The sequence below is a fragment of the Sceloporus occidentalis genome, unplaced genomic scaffold (assembly GCF_023333645.1).
Source record: "Sceloporus occidentalis isolate IW3139 unplaced genomic scaffold, rSceOcc1.0.p SCAF_233, whole genome shotgun sequence".
NCBI lineage: Eukaryota > Metazoa > Chordata > Lepidosauria > Squamata > Phrynosomatidae > Sceloporus > Sceloporus occidentalis.
Genome location: NW_028317213.1, coordinates 292,784 through 314,213, shown reverse-complemented (window position 1 = coordinate 314,213; position 21,430 = coordinate 292,784). Strand labels below are relative to the sequence as shown.

The 21,430-nt window shown below is 35.2% G+C and overlaps 2 protein-coding genes across 3 annotated transcripts in view; one reads left to right on the top strand and one right to left on the bottom strand.

Annotated features, from left to right (window-relative positions):
* Positions 1-14,680, top strand: part of LOC149276595 (transient receptor potential cation channel subfamily M member 2-like) — a 32,882-nt gene extending 18,202 nt beyond the window's left edge. The window contains exons 18-33 of one of the 2 annotated variants that reach the window (XM_089503439.1): positions 462-580; positions 1,206-1,338; positions 2,592-2,763; positions 3,307-3,490; positions 4,798-4,979; positions 5,434-5,566; positions 6,391-6,478; positions 6,828-6,915; positions 7,446-7,591; positions 7,870-7,946; positions 8,040-8,141; positions 11,297-11,383; positions 11,858-11,963; positions 12,492-12,593; positions 13,498-13,614; positions 14,555-14,680. In XM_089503439.1, coding sequence (XP_089359565.1) covers positions 462-580; positions 1,206-1,338; positions 2,592-2,763; positions 3,307-3,490; positions 4,798-4,979; positions 5,434-5,566; positions 6,391-6,478; positions 6,828-6,915; positions 7,446-7,591; positions 7,870-7,946; positions 8,040-8,141; positions 11,297-11,383; positions 11,858-11,963; positions 12,492-12,593; positions 13,498-13,614; positions 14,555-14,680 — 1,962 coding nt within the window. Of the gene's footprint in view, positions 1-461; positions 581-1,205; positions 1,339-2,591; positions 2,764-3,306; positions 3,491-4,797; positions 4,980-5,433; positions 5,567-6,390; positions 6,479-6,827; positions 6,961-7,445; positions 7,592-7,869; positions 7,947-8,039; positions 8,142-11,296; positions 11,384-11,857; positions 11,964-12,491; positions 12,594-13,497; positions 13,615-14,554 lie in introns of both variants that reach the window. The other variant, XM_089503440.1, reaches the window with a different exon arrangement.
* Positions 14,681-17,083: 2,403 nt separating this feature from the next.
* On the bottom strand, positions 17,084-18,058 carry LOC149276594 (olfactory receptor 2G3-like). Its single transcript, XM_089503452.1, has one exon. It carries the CDS (start codon positions 18,056-18,058, stop codon positions 17,084-17,086), a length of 975 nt encoding a protein of 324 aa, XP_089359578.1.
* Between the last annotated feature and the right edge of the window lie 3,372 nt (positions 18,059-21,430).

Below are 21,430 nucleotides of genomic sequence, written 5' to 3'. Positions count from 1 at the left end.
ATACATTCAGAGAAATTTATTTATTTACCCTAAACCAAATATTTTTTGTTATATTTACCTTTTTGATAGTACTTTCTATCTATGTGAAATTGTACTTAACCCTAGGCTGACAAGGTCTAGGGCAACATCTTCGATGTGCAATAGCCAACAAACTGGTGGCAGATTGGTGGCAGATTGTCCTTTTTAAGCAAACAGACTCCCCAGTCAATTCCTGCTCAATATGTATTTATAGCTTTTTAAAAACAGCCTAAATTGTTTTGTGGTGACAGGTCTGATTTGGTTTTAAATGATTGCCTGGACCATTATTCTTGCATACTTTTGGGAACCCCTCAAAATTCCATATTTTTTTCAGTCAACATGGCATTTTCCTTGGATCCATCAAAAGAAGAATCACACATTTCATATACCAGTATGATTTGTATTTATGTCTTGATGTATTACTGTTTTTATTCACTTGAAAGCTGATTTATGACCCTGATGGATTTGGACTTTTGAGACAGGCTTCACTTTACATCACTGATTTTTGGAATAAATTAGATGTCTGTGCCATTCTAATCTTTGTTGCTGGTTTAACGTGCAGGTGAGAAAACATATGATATTATATGTTTCTTTATAGTATTTAAATTAATTTACATACACCCTTTTAAAATGATGAATTAAAGGTTATGTTTATGGCTGTGCATGGAATATTAGGGCAGCTTCTTAGGCCCATGCATGTCTCAAGAAGTTACAGTGGATCACCAATGTTCCTGAGAGCTACTAGAGCTTTTTGTTCCCCTACGAAGAAACTTTGGCCTTTTAAATGATGGGGGTGAAGATAGAGCTAAGGAAGAAGTTGGGATGACACAATTGAAGTGAATCTGTATTTTGATGGGGTGACATTAAGAGAACATATAAAGGCAGCTATGGTTTCCCAATACTAAAAAAAGATAGAAAGAAAAAAACATTAGATATTCTCTAGGCATCATTTCAGCTTTCATCTATCTTGTTATCAAAAAAAATTTGTAATGTATATAGGTGTGTAGCAATGTTGCTACTACAATGTATAAGTGAGATTTTGTAACATCTCATTTTCTAATGTCTGATGAGTTTTGGTTGTTTAGTAACCAATATACGATGAGAACATTCTAGTGAAATGTTTTTCACGCATCATTTAACTTACCTTTTCTGTCTTATGTACAAATTAATCTAATCATTATTTTTAGGTTATTTTCAGCAACATTTTACCCAGGGAGGATCATTCTATCACTTGACTTTGTTATTTTTTGCTTACGGCTCATGCATATTTTTACAATCAGCAAAACCCTTGGACCAAAAATCATTATTGTTAAGAGAATGGTAAGTATTTTAATACAATAATTACCTTTCATAAACACAGTATTAATAGCATGCCCCTACCATCCCCTTTGCTAACCAACATGTCTAGTTGGCAACATGATGGTAGTACAGTGGGACACCCCTGGACTAATTACTGAAACCAACCAAAAGGATTAAATGCATTGGGAACAATAGAATCCCCTCTCCTAACATGTGTAGGGCATGAATGCTTAAGCAAGGTCTCTTGAGGCAGTCAGTGGGAACCTGCATAGTGAATAGCTTACAAACCTTCACTGAAATAGGGGTCAGATCCTAAACTGATACCTAAATTAACTGACTACCCCTTTAACTGGGAAATAGGAAAAGTGGAAGCTGTTCTAACTGCCCAAGTAGGGACCAACTAGATATTAATGTCTATGTCATTAGAATGCAATGTCATAAATGTCCCTGTTGGTATAAAGGTCTCAATACTTTTGTCCATGTGGTGTATTTATTATACATAATATGTGTGCGTGTATCTGTATTGCATATATACTTTGAAAGACTTGGAAAATACATTTAATTTGCATTCAACATTTATGGTATATGACTTGTTTTCTTTATGGTGTGCAGCTCTATACTAACATTAATCTATTCATTGCAATTTAAAGCATGTTAAAAAAACATTTGATATTAACGTTCTAAATAACCTTGGAATCAAACAGTGAACGTGTACCAAGACAAGCATCGTTTATTTTTACAGAAATAAAAATGGGCTCATACTTAGATGCAATAGAGTACTGTGTAGTGGCTGTTTTTATGCATGGTGAACATCATCTTCCTAAAGACCCAGAAGATCTCTGTGGCAATTGAAGAACCCTTCTTTATCTCTCCTCTGCCTTGTGTGGCCATCCTAAGCTGGATTTAGTTCCAGGTTTCCAAAACACAAATTCTACTAGCATCTGTTAAAAAAGCCTTTTCTGCTGACACAGTCAGAAAAGGACCAAGCATGAGCAAAAATAGTTGGTACAAATTTGGAAATGGCTGTAACATTAAATATGAGCTGATCATAAACAGATGCAGGTGTGACACAGACATTGGACAAGGGACAATCCAATAGGTAACCAAGAGGTGAACTCTGTACAAGGCGTTCCTGTCTTTTTATGGACAACTGAAATTTTGGTATTATTATTAAAAACATTATTCTTCATTTGGCTGCCTAGTTAAAATGCCTTTATTTATTACATTATTACATTGAAGATATTTGCAATTGAATTTTTTCTATTCACTTACAGATGAAGGATGTTTTCTTTTTTCTCTTCCTCTTGGCTGTGTGGGTTGTATCATTTGGAGTTGCGAAGCAAGCTATTTTGATTCACAATGAGATCAGAGTGGATTGGATATTCCGTGGAGTTGTTTACCATTCCTATATGACGTTATTCGGACAGATTCCATCCTACATTGATGGTATAGTTATTGTAATCTTACACACACACACACATATATATATATATATATATATATATATATATATATATATAATGTATATGAGCAATGCACTGTAAAATTATATCCTATCTACAACATTCCAAAGTATTTGTGAAATAGAATGCACTAAAAAGTGGGTTTCATTGGAATTGAGGGACTGTGCAAAACAGAGAATCAAACTGAAATGCAATATGCAAAACAAAAATAAATTGCTCAACAAAGCCTCCTATGGCTGCAAATCCCTTACAATGGCACAGGGTTTTTTTAATTATTTATTTATTTTGTATTTTTTTCAATTTGGGGATGTGAACTTTTATATAACACTGGGTATTTATGCATTACAGTCTGGTAAACCTGTCACCTTATTATATTGCAATGCTAACAGTTACATTTTGTAACTTTAACATTAAAGTCATGAGTGTATTGATATGCTCCTGCACTGAGCATTACCAAATTTGATATTGGTATTATGAAAACTGTAAACCAATAAAGATACTTTTTTTTCCCATATTTTGATTAAAGGTGTGAATTTCAGCCTTGATCAGTGTACGGTAAATGGAACTGACCCCAATAAGCAGAAGTGTCCTGAATCAAACAAAGAAAACCATCTGCCGGTCTTTCCTCAATGGTTGACTGTGCTTCTGCTATGTCTGTATCTGCTGTTCACTAACATTCTACTGCTAAATCTTTTGATTGCCATGTTTAAGTAAGTACTGTGCAAATTTTATTTTGCTTTAAAATATATATTTTTTTGTTTTTTAAATATTTGTATTTGAGTTACAGTTTAGGGATATATACATTTTGGGGTTTGTTGATGAACTGTGCATCTAGGATAGAAAAACAATTATGACAATTATTGTCCTAACATTTTAAAAGTATATGATATCCATAATGAAAGAATATTAACAAAGGCTCTAAAGTCAACTGCCCAAACGCAATGCACTTGCAAGAAAATGAATCAAGAATCAATTACTTGTTGTTAAGAATATGTTTACTTTTGGCAAAGATTGAACATGTTGAAAGTAACTTATACATACAAAACCTATATATACTGACAGGCATTATTACATTTATCCATGTGTACATTAATACTCACAAACTCTGCGTAGTCCTATCATGAGAGTAATGAGTAATGATCAAACCTGAGAAATGTTCTCCAGTCCAGTCCTGCACTCTAACAGACACTTAGTGTTTTTTCTCAATGTGCAGTCTGGTAATGTCTTATGTTTTTTGTTTTTTTACATAAAAAATGCATTCACAATCGCTATTTCAAACAAATTACAGATTAATTATTTAGATGATAACTGATATGCAATCTAACTAATGAGTGAATAAGAATAAAGAGGACAGAACAATGGATGTTTCAAGCTCTACAGCCAATTAAATTCATAATTTATCTCCAATTTCATAAAGATCACTCTCAATTTAGTGACGTATGATGAACGTGCAATGAATGTAGCTATATTGGTGCCAGAGAATGGTGTCTAAAGCAGTTTGTTTTGTTTGTTTTAATGGACCAACATTTACAAATTAAGAAGTAGGTTAACTTAAACTTCCTATGTCAGTCCACATCTTACTCTATGAACACTGGCCAACTAAGAGGCATAACAAACTAAAAGGACTAGAAGAGCATTGTATTAGGGATAAAGTGTGTTTTATATTTTACCCTATGTTAAGTGAATTTACTGTATGCCTGGTGTGGGGTCATTTTAGAGAATATGAGGAAGCCCATGGTCACTAACTCACTTAAAGATGGCAAAAATGTACTTGATAAGGTTGGTCCCTGCATAACCTACTAACTGTTATCTGTGGTCATAAATGCCTTGTTCAGAAGACCACTGAAAAAGTTATTTTTCAGTAAGCAAATAAAAATGTAAACCCCTTAGTGCAACTCCTACAAAAACCAAGTAATCTATTTGCTACTGACTGCAAGCATTTAACCATTTGTTCAGACATTTTCTTTTGATTAAGTTTAATTTGAAAAGTAACAAACCTTCCATTTTTTCTTACTAGTTACACCTTTCAACAGGTTCAGGAACACACTGACCAAATATGGAAATTTCAGAGGCACGATTTAATTGAAGAATATCATGGACGACCTCCAGCACCCCCACCCTTTATTATTTTTAACCATCTCCATCAGTTCATCAAACAAGTCATTCTGCATCAACCAGCAGGGAGACAAAAGCAACTCAGTAAGATTTTGTCTTCATACAAATGCTGTTTTCTTAAATGTGATGGACTTATTGACAAAAATCATACACATTAAAAAATATATTCTACACTTGAACCCTGTCACATTCCTATATAATTTTACATTCACACTCTTATTTGGTCTATATGGATCTATCTGATTTAGTCACTATTGGTATTAGTATTAATAGAGTGTAAGGTGAAGAATCTTGAAATTACGATATAAAATGGTCAGCACGCGTTTTTAGAATTTCTTCTAATCCAGAGTTGCTGGATAGTTTACCTTTGGAATTAAGACAATTGTACCAGTACTTGAAGAATGACTGTTTTTTCCACGTTCAGGTTTATTTTATATTAAGGATTACATTTGTACTATGTAGTTGTTGTTTCTTCCTTTATGCAGTTAACTCATTTTAAATTCTTAAAATGTAGGATTGTTTGCTTTTCTTTTTGTAGAAGAAAAGCTGGAAAAAAATGAAGAGGCTGCTCTTCTGTCCTGGGAAACATATTTAAAAGAAAACTATGTGCAACAACTCCAGTCCCAACTCAAGCAATGCACAGAACAGAAGATTAGAGATACAGCTGAAAAGTAGAAAACACAAGTCATATCTAAGAATGTATATGCATGTATCCCTGTGAAACATGTACACATTTGACAGCACATACCCTTACTTTCCCACTACAAAAATGCTCCCAACCCTGTGATGTACTTACCTTTGATGGCACCATTACTTCATATCCCGGTGCTCCATGCTTGAATAACACGCAGAACCATTTAATACAGAGTTTGGAGGCTGAGCCTCCTTGACACAGCCTCCATATTGTAAATGGGCTGTTACCGGCCCATTGGGCAGCAGCTCACGGGGGGCTTTATCAATCAAAAGGGTCACTTGTGACTCCCAGTTTTGCAGTAGAAGGACTGCTGTTTTAGGCCTAGTCAGCCTAGGCCAGAATACATTGGTAATCTAACCCAAAGTCTCTTGGGAAGTGCTGCTTCTTAGGAGACTGGGTCGGTGTCTTCAGTCTTTGGACAGGTAGTGGCATTTATTTTGAATGTTCTACTTTCTTGTCAACAATCTAAAAGCTACATCCCACCCACTGAAGGCCAGCTGGGCCTACCCTTGCCCATACATGCAGTTAGCCCTGCACGCATGAACAAAACCTTGTGTAGCCTACCCTGGGAAGTACCCTGGTTTGCTTGTTGTGTTTATTTTTCTAAAACGCTTCTTACAGAAAATCGATTGGTGATGACCAAATGCTGTAGTTTTCATTTTATTTATATTCAGTATCCCCAGAGCTAAGTTCACACTCCTGCAGAATTAACATAAATGTGTATTTTATTATGCAGACAGATCGTCTATTTTCCTTTTTAAAAAGAAATGCAACTGTGATGATGTTTTTTTGTTATTGTAGAATAAATTCAGTGATGGATTTGTTGGAGTTGGATCAAGTTAAACGTACAGGGTCTATGGAACACCGTTTTGTTTTCTTGGAAGAACAGGTGAGACATATAGTAATCTACCACAGTTTTAATAGATCAAGCTGATTTACGCAGTTCTTCATTAAGGTCATCATCAAAAAACTAGATGCTTTAGAGTAATTATCTTAAACGTATGAGCATTCCTAGGACCTAGCCAGGTCAGGCTACCCAGAGCTCTAAATGGGGGTATCAGGTGAATTGGGTGGTATGGGTATGTCTAAACACTGCTCTACTGCCTTTAGAGAAAGAGCAGAGCGACCTGGGGACACAGCACTTATTTTGAGCACACATGTAAACATTAAATTTTGAGTTCATATTAGGATTATTAGCTATAATTATTTATATATTTAACACATGTATTTTTTATTAGGCATTAAGGTCTGCTAAGGCCTTGAACTGGATCATCAATACACTCTTGGATAATGGATTTGGGTCCAAAGATTCTGCTCCTGTCATTGGTATGCGAAAGAAGATTTCGCAATTTAACCTGAAACCCAATGCGTGTATGGATGTTTTTATTTCTTTAATATTAACTGAGCACTTTACATTTAACAGAGTAATAAATAACAATAAGTACAGTCATACAGAAATTACAGTAGTCATACAGATATTTAGATTGGGGCAAACAGGTATGAAAAATTAGCAAAGAAGGTCCCTACCTCCAAGAATCTATAGTCTAAGTAGTAGGGAGTGAGTGGACAATCAGATTAAGTGCAATTTACAGGACTACTGATGTATTAGTTTGTCTTAGTCTGTCAATTCTTGTCTTGTCATACCCTTTGAATATATGTATGGTATTAGGCACTACATAAACTGTTGGTGCTATATAAATAAAAGATAATAATAATAATAATAATAATAATAATAATACTTGTATGTCAATAAAGGTTTTTAAGTTTCTGTGGTGTTACAATGAAAATTGAAAAGTTTGGTTTTGAAGTTATGGATAATTGAACATAATATTTTCTTTTTGTATTTTGTATGTTAGTATCTAAAAGGTTAATTGGAGACATTGATTTAAGAGATCAGGCAGAGCCTTCTACCACCCATTACCATGTCAATGCCAGAAACATTCGTTATCCAGACTCTAATGTCATTCGCTTTCCTGTCCCTGATGAGAAAGTGCCTTGGGAGGTAATAGAACATGTAAAGATTTGTATTTATACATAGATATGTATCAAACTCTTTTTATATTGGCTTGTACAGACAGAAAATAAACAAAAATAATATATACCAGTCAATCCAGGGGTATATACAGTAAATTACATTCAATAAATGTATACAATGTTTAGTACATAACTGATTTTCTCAGAAATATCTAGGTTCATGTGGAAAACTGATGTATACAAAAGAAAAACATTATAATAATACTAAACAAAATACTAATTCCTTGCCTATTTCATTTTTTGCAGGTGGAATTTAAAATTTATAACCCTCCGTTTTACACTTCTGTTAGAAAAGATAAACAATCCCACGACCCATACACAGAGTAAGACTTATTCATAAAAAACCCATTTTAGTTATAAAAATAAAAGTATCCATTTTACATACCTGGACATAATACTCGGATTTTGTTTTTTAGCTCCCTTGAGTCACTTTTAAAGATCCAATATAACACCATGGATGGGAGCATTAATCGCCAAAGCTTTTGTGCTACATATGTGGTAGAAAATGGACTGCCTTTGTGAGTATCAGGACTACTGAAAGAGAAGCTCTTTCTTGTGGATAAGCAGAAATAACAATATTGATATATTTTATGGATAACAACTTACATTTACAGCTTGTGTTGTTTTTACGTTAAGCTGCAGGTAGGGCTCCTACTGACCTCTGTTTCAGTACTCCTTTGCACTGTATGCCAGCTACCGATCAAAACTGAAGCTGCATGCGCTGCAAGGGAGTACTGAAACAGAGGTCGGTAGAAACAGACCTCATACCCTCCACCATGAGACCACCAGTGTAGGGAGAAAAAGAAAGGGAAGGAAAAAAGAGAAGAGATAGGAAGAAAAGGGAGAGATTATGAAGGGATAATGTGTCTGTAAGAAAAAGTATCCGTGTGTCTGTAAGGGTAGTATTCTGTTTAATAACATCTGATGATATCACATTTACCATATGAGAATTTCCCAGGCCGAAAGATTAAATTAAAACACAACGTTACTCACTTCTCCCCCTCACACTCTGGCTCCCTTATTCTATGCATACAAATGTTACTGTCGTGTATGCAACTTTTAGCATCATTAAATTTAGCTTTTGCACAATTCTACCTAGGGGAGGTTAAATATCTGACATACACTGTCAAAACTAGCAAACAAATTAATTTTTTGACCTCTCCTACTCCTTACTATATCATTACAATACCCCCCAAAACAATTAGTTTCCATCAGAAAGAATGAGTTACTTAAGAAAAGGAGACTGATATTTTAATGAGGAAGTATAATCAAGCAGATCCAAGTAACATGAAGTTAAGAAGGTATTTGGTTTGACACGTGGCAGGTATTTGACTGGCTTGATTATTATGTTTATTGCCGGTTAGATACCCATACCATCTCTATAATGGTTTGTGAGAAAGAAAGAAAGAAAGAAAGAAAGAAGCATTGTTATCTACCCTGGTGTCAGGACTGGTCAGTAGCAACAGGAGAGGAGAGGAGCGGAGACCAGTATGCAGGAGAAACAGGCACGGTACTTAGGTGATCAGTCCCAAAAAACGTAGTCAAGGAGAAAGCCAAAAATCGGTACACAGGTGCAGGAGCCGTTTAGTCACCAAGGAGGAACCAAAAGGAGAAGTCAAGGCAAGCCGGGTCTGGAACACGAAAGGTCAGGTAATATAGAGTAGTCAAGGCAAGCTGCGTCTGGTACACGAAGGGTCAGGTAATATAGAGGAGTCAAGGCAAGCCGGGTCTGGTACACGAAGGGTCAGGTAATATAGAGGAGTCAAGGCAAGCCGGGTCTGGTACACGAAAAAAGGAAATCAGGAGCACTCAGGCGATACATAGGGTAAGCACAATAACTGAGCACTGAGCAATGCTCAGTGCTCGGTTTTAAACTTGCCGCTCGGGTACGCCCCGCCTCTCGGGGCGGGACATCATCAGAGCGCGCACTCTGCGTTCCTCGTGTGGGAACAATAAAGTTGTGGTAGAGGGCCTGCGCGCCCTTAGTGTCGACTGCTGGGAGGAAGGAGAAGATGGATGCTGCGGCGATGGATCCCGTACCCGTGGGTAGTGGGTACGCAGTGCTGGGCCCGGTACCTGCGGGTAGGGGTATTCCGGTGAGTCGCTGCGGTGTGTTCTGAGTGCTGGACCCTGACACCTGGTAATTGAAATTATGTATGGATTGTAATCATCATCTTCTGCCCACAACACAAATGATGCATGCTTTCTTAATATTTTTTTATCATTTAATAAACTGTAAAGTGAGTGAACAGAGGAAAAATGTAAATCAAATCAATTTTTGGTGTGACCGCCCTTTGCCTTCAAAACAGCATCAATTCTTCTAGGTACACATTTGGCAGGTAGGTTGTTCCAAACATCTTGGGGACCTAACCACCATTCGCCTGTGGATTTGGGCAACCTTAGTTGCTTCACTCTCTTCATGTAATCCCAGACAGACTTGATTATGTTGAGATCAGGGCTCTGTGGGGCCATACATTCACCCCAGGACTCATTGTTCTGTTTGATGCTGAAGATAGTCCTTAATGAGCTTGGTTGTATGTTTGGGGTCGTTGTCATGCTGCAGAATAGATTTTGAGCCAATCAGATACCTCCCTAGTGGTATTCCATGATGTATTAGTAATTCTGACTAAATCTCCAACTCCATTTGCAGAAATGCAGCCCAAACCTGCATGGAACCTCCACCATGTTTCACTGTTGCCTGCAAACACTCATTCTTGTACTGCTTTCCAGCTCTTTAGCAAACAAACTGCCTTCGGCTACAGCCAAATATTTGACAGATCAGTTCAGAACATCTGCCATTTTTTAGCATCCCACTTCCTGTGGTTTTCATTGATTAGTTGAGTAACTTGGCCTTGTTTCTACTTCGGAAGTATGGCTTTTTGGCCGCAAGTCTTCCATTAGGACCACTTTTCTGTTACTGTGACTCATGATAATTCGTATGTGACCAGTCACCTCTTAACAGAACAAAAAAAGTAGTGTTCAATACACTGAAACAGATCTTGACCTTATGGCATGTAGAGATCATCACTGGTCCACCCACAATGCTATCGGCAAAAAAAGCAATTAAAAAAAAAAAACATTATCAGGGTAGATATAGGAAAAAACTTGGTGTTTACAGCCTGATTTTTTTTAGAGGTTCAGCCAGATGGTCACACTAAGCAGCTCTACATGGTGCTGCCCAGAAACCCAAAGTTATTAAAAAAAATTTATAGCGTGGTGTATAAGGAAATGTTTGTGCATGTGAGTAGTAGAGTTATTGGTGAAGGGTTGCTAAATATATTTTTTACATTTTTTTAGCTGTGGCCCCTATAGAAACTTTTTAAAAAAAAAAACAAATGCCTATAGAACACAATATATAATTTGTGTGGGTAGACTAAATTAAAAAAATGGAAAATAGGGTTAAACAGAAGCATAGCGAAAATGCTGAGCTTGTGTTTGTTCTTAAGCATAATTAGCCCACTTCTATAAAAGGTTAGAGTGTAGATTTTTACAAAATCACTCTACTGCTGTGAATCTCATAGGGAAATGATTGCTGAATATCAGGATATAGGGTTGTGATTACTATAAAAAATATAAGATTTGGTAATTGATAGACCTGTTTAAACTTCACGGTCCAACACATTTTTACAAAGTCATTGATTATATATTTTTTTTTCCTATTCATTTTTGGCAGAAATCCAATTGGAAGGACTGGATTGAGAGGAAGAGGGAGATTGTGTTGGTTTGGACCAAACCATGCAATGCATCCTATAATAACACAGTAAATATGAATCAGTCTTTTTTTATAATACACTGATATTCACAATATAAATACATAAAAATATAGGTTCATTAAATATCTAAGACCAGCCTTTCTTGAAATGCAGTAATTAACGATTGCATAATGTTTAGTAAATAATCTGTATTTTCCTTGGATAGTAGTAGAGAAGGGCTACCACAGCTTGCTCTGAATTCATGTTAGATAAAGTTATTATATTTTATTTTTATATATTAAAATTGATTCCACAACACATATTGAATCTGGTGGATTTACTTAACCTTTACTATTTGGAAAACTAGTTAATGTCTCACATCTAGGAGACAGACATGTTATGGTGTTTACTGCAAACAAAAGAATAATACAAATAAAAAATAACATTACAGTAAAAAACATTATAATTCACTTTATTTTTTATCTTCTCTTGAATTTCATTTTAAGGCCTTACATTACAACATAACATTACATTTGTTTTAGGTGGAGGAGGAACAAAGATGGCTCAATTGGAAGAAAAAGATCAAAGAAAATGCTAGAAATCCTTGCTATCAAACACAGCTCCTCAGAGCACTGGGCTCTTCCTGGTGTAAGTTAAATATGTGGGAGAATATATTAGCACCACACCATTCTGTCCATAGTCCATCAAACTGTACAATAGAGAAAGCCCTGCTTCCCTTGGTCTCTGTGTTGGAGTCTTCTTTCACTAGTGGTGGTCTTTGGACATGTCCACTACCCTTCTACTTCCATTCCACTCTCAAAATACTAAAGACCACCTGGAACACTTGCATAACTTGGAATATTTCCTGACTTCATAAATCATTACCTATACACATACAAAAATGAAGTAAATTATATTCATCATAAAAAAATTTGCAAAAAAGGGTTTATCACCTCTTCAGATGGCAGAACATTTTCACCAAGGTTGTTAAATCTCCACATGTTTTATAAAGGAAACCTGACTTTGACACCAACCATCAGGAGAATGCTTACATATTTTACATCTTTTACTTTATCTGTCTTCCTTGGTTAATTTGTATTATGAATGGATTAATGTTTTCACAATTCCATTGAGCTTGTAGGAGAAATGTGTTTAAATTGCATTTTCTGTAAACAGGGCTCATTGGAACCTGGAGAATCGCTTCCCCGCAAATTGAAGAGAATCTTAAAGAATGATTTTTTAGAAAAGTTTCAAGGTTTATTGAAAAGAAGTACTGAAGTAAGATTAATGTCATTAGAGCATTTGAAAATGTCTGAAAATAGAACAGTATGCAAAAATGTTTTGATGGAATCTAGGTAGTATCATTTGTCAAAAGCCTTATGTAAACTCGAAGACTGTCCCAAAGAAAAATCGAATTTAATTGATGGTATAGAGTTGCTTTCTAGCTTCTAGTTAGTAAAATCTTAGCACTGACGTTGGACTTCATTGAACCTGTTTATTTTACAAAATAGTTTATAAATAAATAGCATATTACATGTATTTAGTAGCAAAGATTACTTTCTCTCAAAACAGTTTTGTCTTTAAAAAAACATGTTGTTTGTATCTAAGTTCCCAGGGAAATCTTAATCTTTGTATTCTTAAAGCTTTCCACCAAGTTAAAAATAATTTTAAACCTTCAAAACGTCCTCATTTCCTGTTTTTTTTTAGCAACATTAAAATAATACACAGGCATGGCCGGCCCAAGGCATTATGCCGCCTGGGCCAAAGTTTAAAATGCCCCCCCCTCCCCATTATCTACCTCTCCCTCCCTCCCTATTATCTACCCTACCCCCCCCCCCCCTTTGTACTTACCGTTCAGCAGTCCTGCAGCGAATCTCCCTGCTCGGTCTCGGTGCCGGCTTGTAATGCTGAGCGCCGGAAATGATGTCATCTTCCGGCGCTCAGCATTACAAGCCGGCACCGAGACCGAGCTAGAGGGCTCGCAGAGGAGAGAGAGGGGCGCTGAGCGGGTACTGACAACTTGGTAAGCGAAAACCACTCTGCGCCCTCTCTCTCTTCCTCTTAAAAAAACGATTCAGGGCCTGATGCCCTAGTGAGCCCTTTAGTTATGACACAGCAGAGAGAAAGTTGGTATCTTGTCTATTGTCATTATCTGAACTGATTTATAATTTCAATATTTTAGGTGTACAAAGGATATGTGGATGATCCTAGAAATACAGACAATGCTTGGATAGAAACTACTGCAGTGAGCTTGCACTTTGATAGTCAGGATGACCCAGAGCTTCAACAATTAAATCTTGTAAGTGCAGCATTTTACTTCACTGTTCGATACAGCAAATCTTAAAGATTTCACTATTTTTTCAGAAGACCAATGGATTATCATGCACGCTAAACTCCATTGTCTCCATACTACTTGAAGTCACTGTCACAAACAAAATAAGGAAAAATATGGATAAGAGTGAGCTAAGTATTCAATAAGTAAATTAATCTTAATAATAACATTATGGTAACATGGTAACATTTATTCTACATTATTAAAAATTATCAATATATTGTTTATTAAGCAATCCAAATTGTAGTATACAAATTTTTACTTATTTTTATTTTTTTGTAACTATTCATCTTAATATTTTTAATTAGTAACTTTGGCTGACAATGTTACCCAGGTCGGGCTGGCCAAGGCCAATTAGGACCACAGGCCCTGGGCTTATAGTTTAATTGTGGGTATGGAAACCACTATGAAATGCTTTATAGGTTACAGTCATAATTTCAAAATAAGTGATGTGTACAGGCAGTGAGTGAAGAGGTTGACAGAGGGGAGTGGTGTTAGTAGATAAGCCTAACAGAAGCTAAGACTGAATTGAAGTAACCAAGATAATTGGTACACGAACAAGAGCTTTGGTTACATCTCGTGAAATGTAAGAAGAATATAAGCAACAGACTGAATGTGAGCATGTGTTGTTGGGATGATGGTTACACATCCACCACTTTACAGACTTTGCAGACTTACTTTACTTTGAGGGTGGTAGATAATTACTGGTATAGGCTAATACAGTAAGGGCATTTAAACATGCATGGGATAGACATAAAGCTTGAATCTAAGACAGTATTGAGGACTGATTAAGACCTGAGCCTTACTAATTGATGCCGTCAAATTCTATGTTTCTACAATATTTTGTATTTGAGCTTGCATTGCTTTAGTCCATTTTAAATGTTCCTTTTTTTTGCTTTTTTCTCAGAATATACAGGGAAATGATCCGGAAATATCTATTCGATGGCAAGTTGTAGACCAGAAGATACCTCTATATGCAAACCATAAGGAAATCCTCCAAAAAGCAGTAGATAATTATCACGCATATTATTAGTATAATGGTGGTATTAGTATTAATATCTAGTATTAATCTTTTGACTGTGGAAAAATGATCAAAAGATATCATGTTATCATGTTAGCACAATGTGGGTTTTATGGGCACATTCAGTATCTAGATACTGATTCTACTTCATGGCTTTCATGTTCTCGTATGTTTAGTCCACATAAAAAAACTTTGTGGCAATCTGTATTGCAAAAATCTCTATAATTATCTATGAACACATAATAACAAATGTATTTACTTAAAAACAATTCATGCATTAAAATGTACATGTAATGGCAGGAATCTATTTTGGCAGCTTTGGTAATAAACAGATTTCATGATAATGGGAATAAAGATGATTTTGTTTTTGGTTGTGGAGATTGTTTAGGTAGTATTTGAAAGGGATGCTCTTACAATACATTGTTGATTGTACATTTTGTAGTCAGCACAGATTCTGACATTCTCAGAAGCATCAACCACCTTATTAGGGCTGGCAGTAATCATGCCTGGGTGTTATATATAAAAACAAAAAAAAGCTTGCATCTTCCAGCCACTTGATATACCTTCAACCCTGTTCTCAGCAGTGAGTGCAAAGGGGTAGCTGGTGTGGCTTTAATTAAAGTTAACTGATAATTGGGTTCAATTTCACTAGAGACACCTAGACATGATTACTGCCAGCCCCGTTGAATCTAAATATCAGTCTTACACAATGAAGTAGGCTAAAAAGATCTCAATACGAGGCACATGAAATTCAAGAACAGACAAGAAACAAAGTAATTGATATCTGTCTGGAAAGAGTTATAAAGCCATCTCTAAGACTCTGGGACTCCAGCAAACGACAGCAAACCATTTCTCTACAAATGGAGAAAACTTGGGACCTTCTCTGAAGTGGGTGGTCTACTGTAATCCTCCAAGAGTGCATTGATGACTCATCCAAGGGGTCACAAAGGAACCCAGACTAACATGTAAGGAACTGTAGGCCTTACTTGCCCCAGTTAAGGTCAGTATTCACGATTCCACAATAAGAAAGGAGCGTCCATGAGAGTTGCAAGGCTACTGCTATTCAAAAAGAACACAAAGGCTCATCTCACATTTGCCAGGAAACATGTTTATGACCCCCAAAACGTCAGATAATATGTGGACTGATGAGTCGAAAGTTGAACTTTTTGGAAGACATGGGTCCCATTACATCTAGCATAAAGCTAACGCAGCATTTCACAATAAGAACATCATACTAACAGTTAAAGTGGTGGTAGTGTGATAGTCTGGGGCTGCTTCTGGACCTGGGTGATTTGCATAATTGATGGAACCATTAATTTTGCTCTCTACCAGAAAATCCTGAAGCAATTGGGTTATGCAGCAGGGCAATGATCCACCTCTGAAATTTAAAGAGGCTTAGGCTTCAATCTGATTGAGATTGCTGTACCATGACTTTAAATGCTTGAAAATACGCCAATGTGGCTTAATTAAAACAATTCTGCCAAGAAGCATGGGCCAAAATTCCTCCACAGCGAAGAGTGGCACAACCAAATATTAGGTTTAGAGGAAAATTACTCTTTCATATGGCTTATACAGGTTTACCTTCAATAAATGAAATGATCATGTAAACGCTGCATTTTGTGTTTACTCACATTTTGCTATATTATACACCTGTAAAGAGACTGCATTTGGATTTTACTTATGTGACTTCATAATAATAAACCTAAAACTATATACAAATATAGTGTCTCATGATAACTTATTTTAACATATTAATATAAAGTGAAAACAAGTAAACAAAAGAAGAGTTGTAAGTGAGTGTAAAATGGGGAAATTACTTAGTAGTAAGGGTAAATATTCTTGTAACAAAGCTTCCTATTATTCCCAAAGATAAGGTCAATGTAAGGGTGAAGGTTTACGTGCCTGTGGAAGATCACAAATCTGTGTGTAAACATGAAAGATGGCAAATATTGGAGAAACAGCACGGTGCATGCTTGAATAAATGAAATGGTAAAGAGTGGTTAAAAGGAAATGGCTGAAGAATCAGTGATCAAACAATAGTGAAGAGGTTTTGAAAAAAAAAGTATTTGTATACCATATTAAATGTATCCTATCTAACTTCCCAACATGCTTTATGAAGGGGGCTCTCCTATCTCTTTTATCTACTAAAAATTACAGATCAGTTGGAAGGCATTGGAAAGCAATCAACAGCCTCCGTGAACAAAGGTAAAATTACATACCAGACATAAAAGCTAGAGAATGAAGACAGATAATTTTGGTAATGTCCCCACTTAGTTCTGTGGATGCTTGTGAACAGAAGGCTATCATTGGCTTTTCCCTCATCTGATAACATTTCCCCCCAAAACACATTATTTTGGCATAGTTTTTTTATTTTGAATCTTTAATATCTCAACAAAACAGTAATAGAACATTCATCTACAGGATATTTGATAAAACATTACATTTGCATACATGTGTTTTTAATGTGTTTTTAAATCTAAATTTCTTCAAAGCGGATTTAACTTCCTTATTTCTGAGAGTATAAATCATTGGATTTAACATTGGAGTGATAATAAAGTAAAATATTGTTATCATTTTGTCCGTATCTGGAGAAGAGTATGATCTGGGTTTCATATATGCAGCCATGGCTGAACCATAAAATAATGTTACAACTATCATGTGAGATCCACAGGTGGAAAAGGCTTTTTGCTGTCCAGCAGAAGATGAAATTTTAAAAATGCTTAAAATTATTTTAACATAAGACATAAATATAACAATGACGGGTATGATCAGTATAATAACACCTACAATAAAGATTACAGATTCAATGACCATGATATTTCCACACCCCATTGAAAGAAACTCTGGTACTTCACAAATAAAATGATTTATTTTATTGTGTCCGCACAGGTTTACATTTAATGTGAGTGTAATATGGGGAATCGACAGAAGAAATCCACATAACCATGTACCAGCTGCTAACCTAATGCAGACAGGCCTATTGATTATTTTTATATAATGTAATGGATAACATATAGCAATATAACGATCATAAGCCATTATGGCTAGCAGAACACACTCACATTCACCTAACGAAAGTGAAATATACATTTGTGATACACATTCTGCATAGGAAATAGTTTTCTTGACTGACATCAGGTCCTTTAGCATTCTTGGAACACTTGTTGATGAAACACAGACGTCCATGATAGAGAGGTTGGTAAGAAAAAAATACATAGGGGTCTGCAGACTATTTACTGTGGTGGTTAGAAGAATGATGAGTGTATTTCCTATTAGAATAATCAGATAGAAAATAAAAAAAAACACAAACAGTATGACTTGTGCCTTTGGTTTACTGGAGAGTCCGAGAAGAATAAATTCAGATACCATGGTGTCATTATTCCAGGCCATTCTATTGCATTAAAAAAGAGATATATATTTAGCCACCATGAAAGAGCATATACCAACAAAATCAGCAGCAAAGCAGCGCCAGACTATCACACTACACCTACTGTAACTGTTAGTATGATGTTCTTGCTGTAATCAGTAAATATTTAAAATTGAACTGAATGACTGCTACTTTTTGGTAGATTATATTAAAAAAAAAATCCTTTCTAATGGTTGATTTTGCAATTCAGACTACATCTCCACTGCTAAATATATTTTGAAATTGCCCCTGACATAAGATATTAACTATATTACAGTTTCACACAGTATAGGTTGTAAAATTGTTCTAATAATTGTTTTATATTTTCTGGGGGGAAAACAATGCTACCTAAGAACTGTCATAATGTTAAGAGAGAGAAATTGTATTACTGAATTAGATATAGATGTCTCTTTAGTAAACAATGCTATCAAAGAGTAAGAAAAATTGTTGTGAAAGTCAAAAATAATTATGGACCTTTAAGAAAAGTGATATTTTCATCTAGATAAAAATGTGCAATAGTTACTAAGGCTAGTAATACTAATTAAGCATTAGGACTATTCAAGAAAATAATAATATACAACGCAAAATACTATCTATCAAACTACTTTGTGCATACACAATAATGACTTTAGTAATCACAAATATATGTATTGGTTTAAAAATGCTAAATATTTACTACAAATATGAAGATGTACAGCATCTGTAATATGTATTGTAATTGATTTATAATTTACTTGCTTACGTTTCCATGGCATACGTGAAAATGAAAGAAATCGTAATGTATTTCTTCCTGAGAAAACAAAAAAACATCATGAGACTGTGACTAAATCTATAAATATATTTGGAGATAATATCATATTTTTGCATGATCTCATTATATTAGTTTTTATTTTTAGTCTAATTTTATGTTTAGTTTAATTTAGTCTTAATTGCAATTTAGTTTAAAAATATATATGTAATGTTACTGGAATAAATTGTTTTTACTAGATTTGTTACTCCAAACTATGTATTTTTGATTTTTCAAACTCTCTGTGCAAACATGAAAAATTATGGAATCTTCAAGTTTTTATTAGAGACTGTCTGTCATATAGTTTTAAAATAATGAATATATAGTTTTATATAGTTTTATATTATATTGAGTGTTTTCAGGGCATACATTAAGATTTCAGAATTTCTAATGCATTTCACTCTGACAATAAAAGAAAATAAAACATTCTGATTTAAATTTAAATTCTCCTGTGCTATAAATATGTGTTAAGTAGGATATCATATTAATATTATTTTATCAGTTCATGTCTGCAATCAGCCAAATATTGGAAATATTTTTTTTTCTCCCAGTTTATATGTCAGATGTTCAGAAATAATGCATATAATGCCCAAACAATGAGCTTTACTGAGAATATTAAATTGGTTCTGCAATCTCATACAAAAAAATATAATAATTTAAAAAAAAAATCTTACCTTGTACACAAACCAAAAGTAATTTGTAACCAGCTTTTGTAATCTTTAACAGTCTGTTTTATAGTTTACACATATATTACTCTAGAGGGTATATCCCTAAAGAGTCATTACTGTACTAAGTTGAGAATGTTTTAGATTTTACAAGATACTTTCTTTTATTGAGTTTGGATACTTTTATGGACATTTGGAAACTTTGTCCAAGGCATGTTTCATGAAGTTTTTTTTTTTTTTAAATAACATAGAGAAGGTCCTGTAATGTATTATGTATGTTTGTTTTATACGCATTATCTTTTCTTTTCTTGTGCCTGTATACAATATATTTCAATCATGTCTACAGATGTTAATAAGTAATGTGAAATTAAGTCTGTATATGTTGTCCAAGGAGTTGGAAATTATTATTATATTATTTATGCCCAGTTCTCTGATACAAGAAAGATGAGACTGTTTTAGCATTCTTACATTATGTTTATGTTTAACCATGATTCTCCTTTTTTAATGTTTTGTGCACCCACCAACATTATATATGGTTTTTTATGGACATATAGAGCTTTAATTTGATACCATTAGATTTATAGTTCAACATTTAGTATAAATAATACATTATAATAATAGAAATAGTTGAAGAAAACAAACAAACATGTGTGTACTATTTTCCTATGAAAATTGCCCCCAAACCAGTTCAGTTGACCAAAATACCAAAAAAATATTAGTTTAGGTTTCTGTTTGAAAAACCCAACATGCATAGGTTTTTTTATGAGTTTTGGAACTTATGAGGCACAAAATGGAACATCCCCACACAGTTTTTGAAACTTGACATTTTCAAATTGTATTTTAAAAAGGCTGTCACATTTGGAACTGTTTAGTAGCCAACCAGCTCAAAACACCCAGACAAAAGTACATATTTTTGGAAAGAAGCCAAGCCAGGGTATTTGACTAGGAGCATTTGGACACTTATCGTGCAACCAGTCTGTCAGCAATTCCTGGCAAAAGGAGACATAACATTCATTTAAGCATATTACATGAATACCAAAATGTATTCGGCTGCAGCTACAGATAACAGAAATAACCCACATGCATAGCTTTTTGAAAATATTTTTTTTAAATATATATATATATACACTAATAAGCCATAACATTCTGACCACCTGCCTAATATTGCGCATGGCCCCCATTTGCCGCCAAAGCAGACTTGACCCTTCGAGGCATGGACTCTCCTAGACCTCTGAAAGCTTGCTGTGGTATCTGCTACCAAGACATAAGCAGCAAATCCTTTAAGTCCTATAAGTTGTGAGGTGAGACCTCCATGGATACATCCTGGTGTCTCGTGTTCTCCTGATAAGCAATGCACACGCACCAGGCCATCCTCTTGATTTAAAGGAAAAGGTGTTTCATCAAACCATACCACCTTCTTCAATTGCCCCGTGGTCCAGTGCTTATGCTCACTTGCCCATTGTAGGTGTTGTCGGCAGTGGAAATGGGGGGCAGCATGGGAATTCAGACTGGTTTGCCGCTATGCACCCCCATACACAACAAACTGTGATGCACTGTGTGTTCTGACACCTTTCTATCAGAACCAGCATTAACATTTTCAGCAATTTGATCTACAGTAGCTCATCTGTTTGTTTCACCACACGAACCATCCTTCATCCCCCACGTGCTTCAATTAGCATTGGCCGCCCATAACCCTGTCGCCGGTTCCCCATTTTTCCTTCCTTGGACTTTTGAAAGTCATATATATATATATAATATATCCCACCCAGTGACAGGTGCCATGATAACAAGATTATCAGTGTTATTTACTTCACCTGTCAGTGGTCATAATGTGCAGTATTTCTTCTGTGCCCCGATGTAACTAACATACATACTAACCCCAAATTCACTCTAACACTATACAT

Excerpts from the sequence above, each read along its gene's own strand:
- LOC149276594 (XM_089503452.1), bottom strand. The coding sequence starts at position 18,058 with ATGGCCTGGAATAATGACACCATGGTATCTGAATTTATTCTTCTCGGA.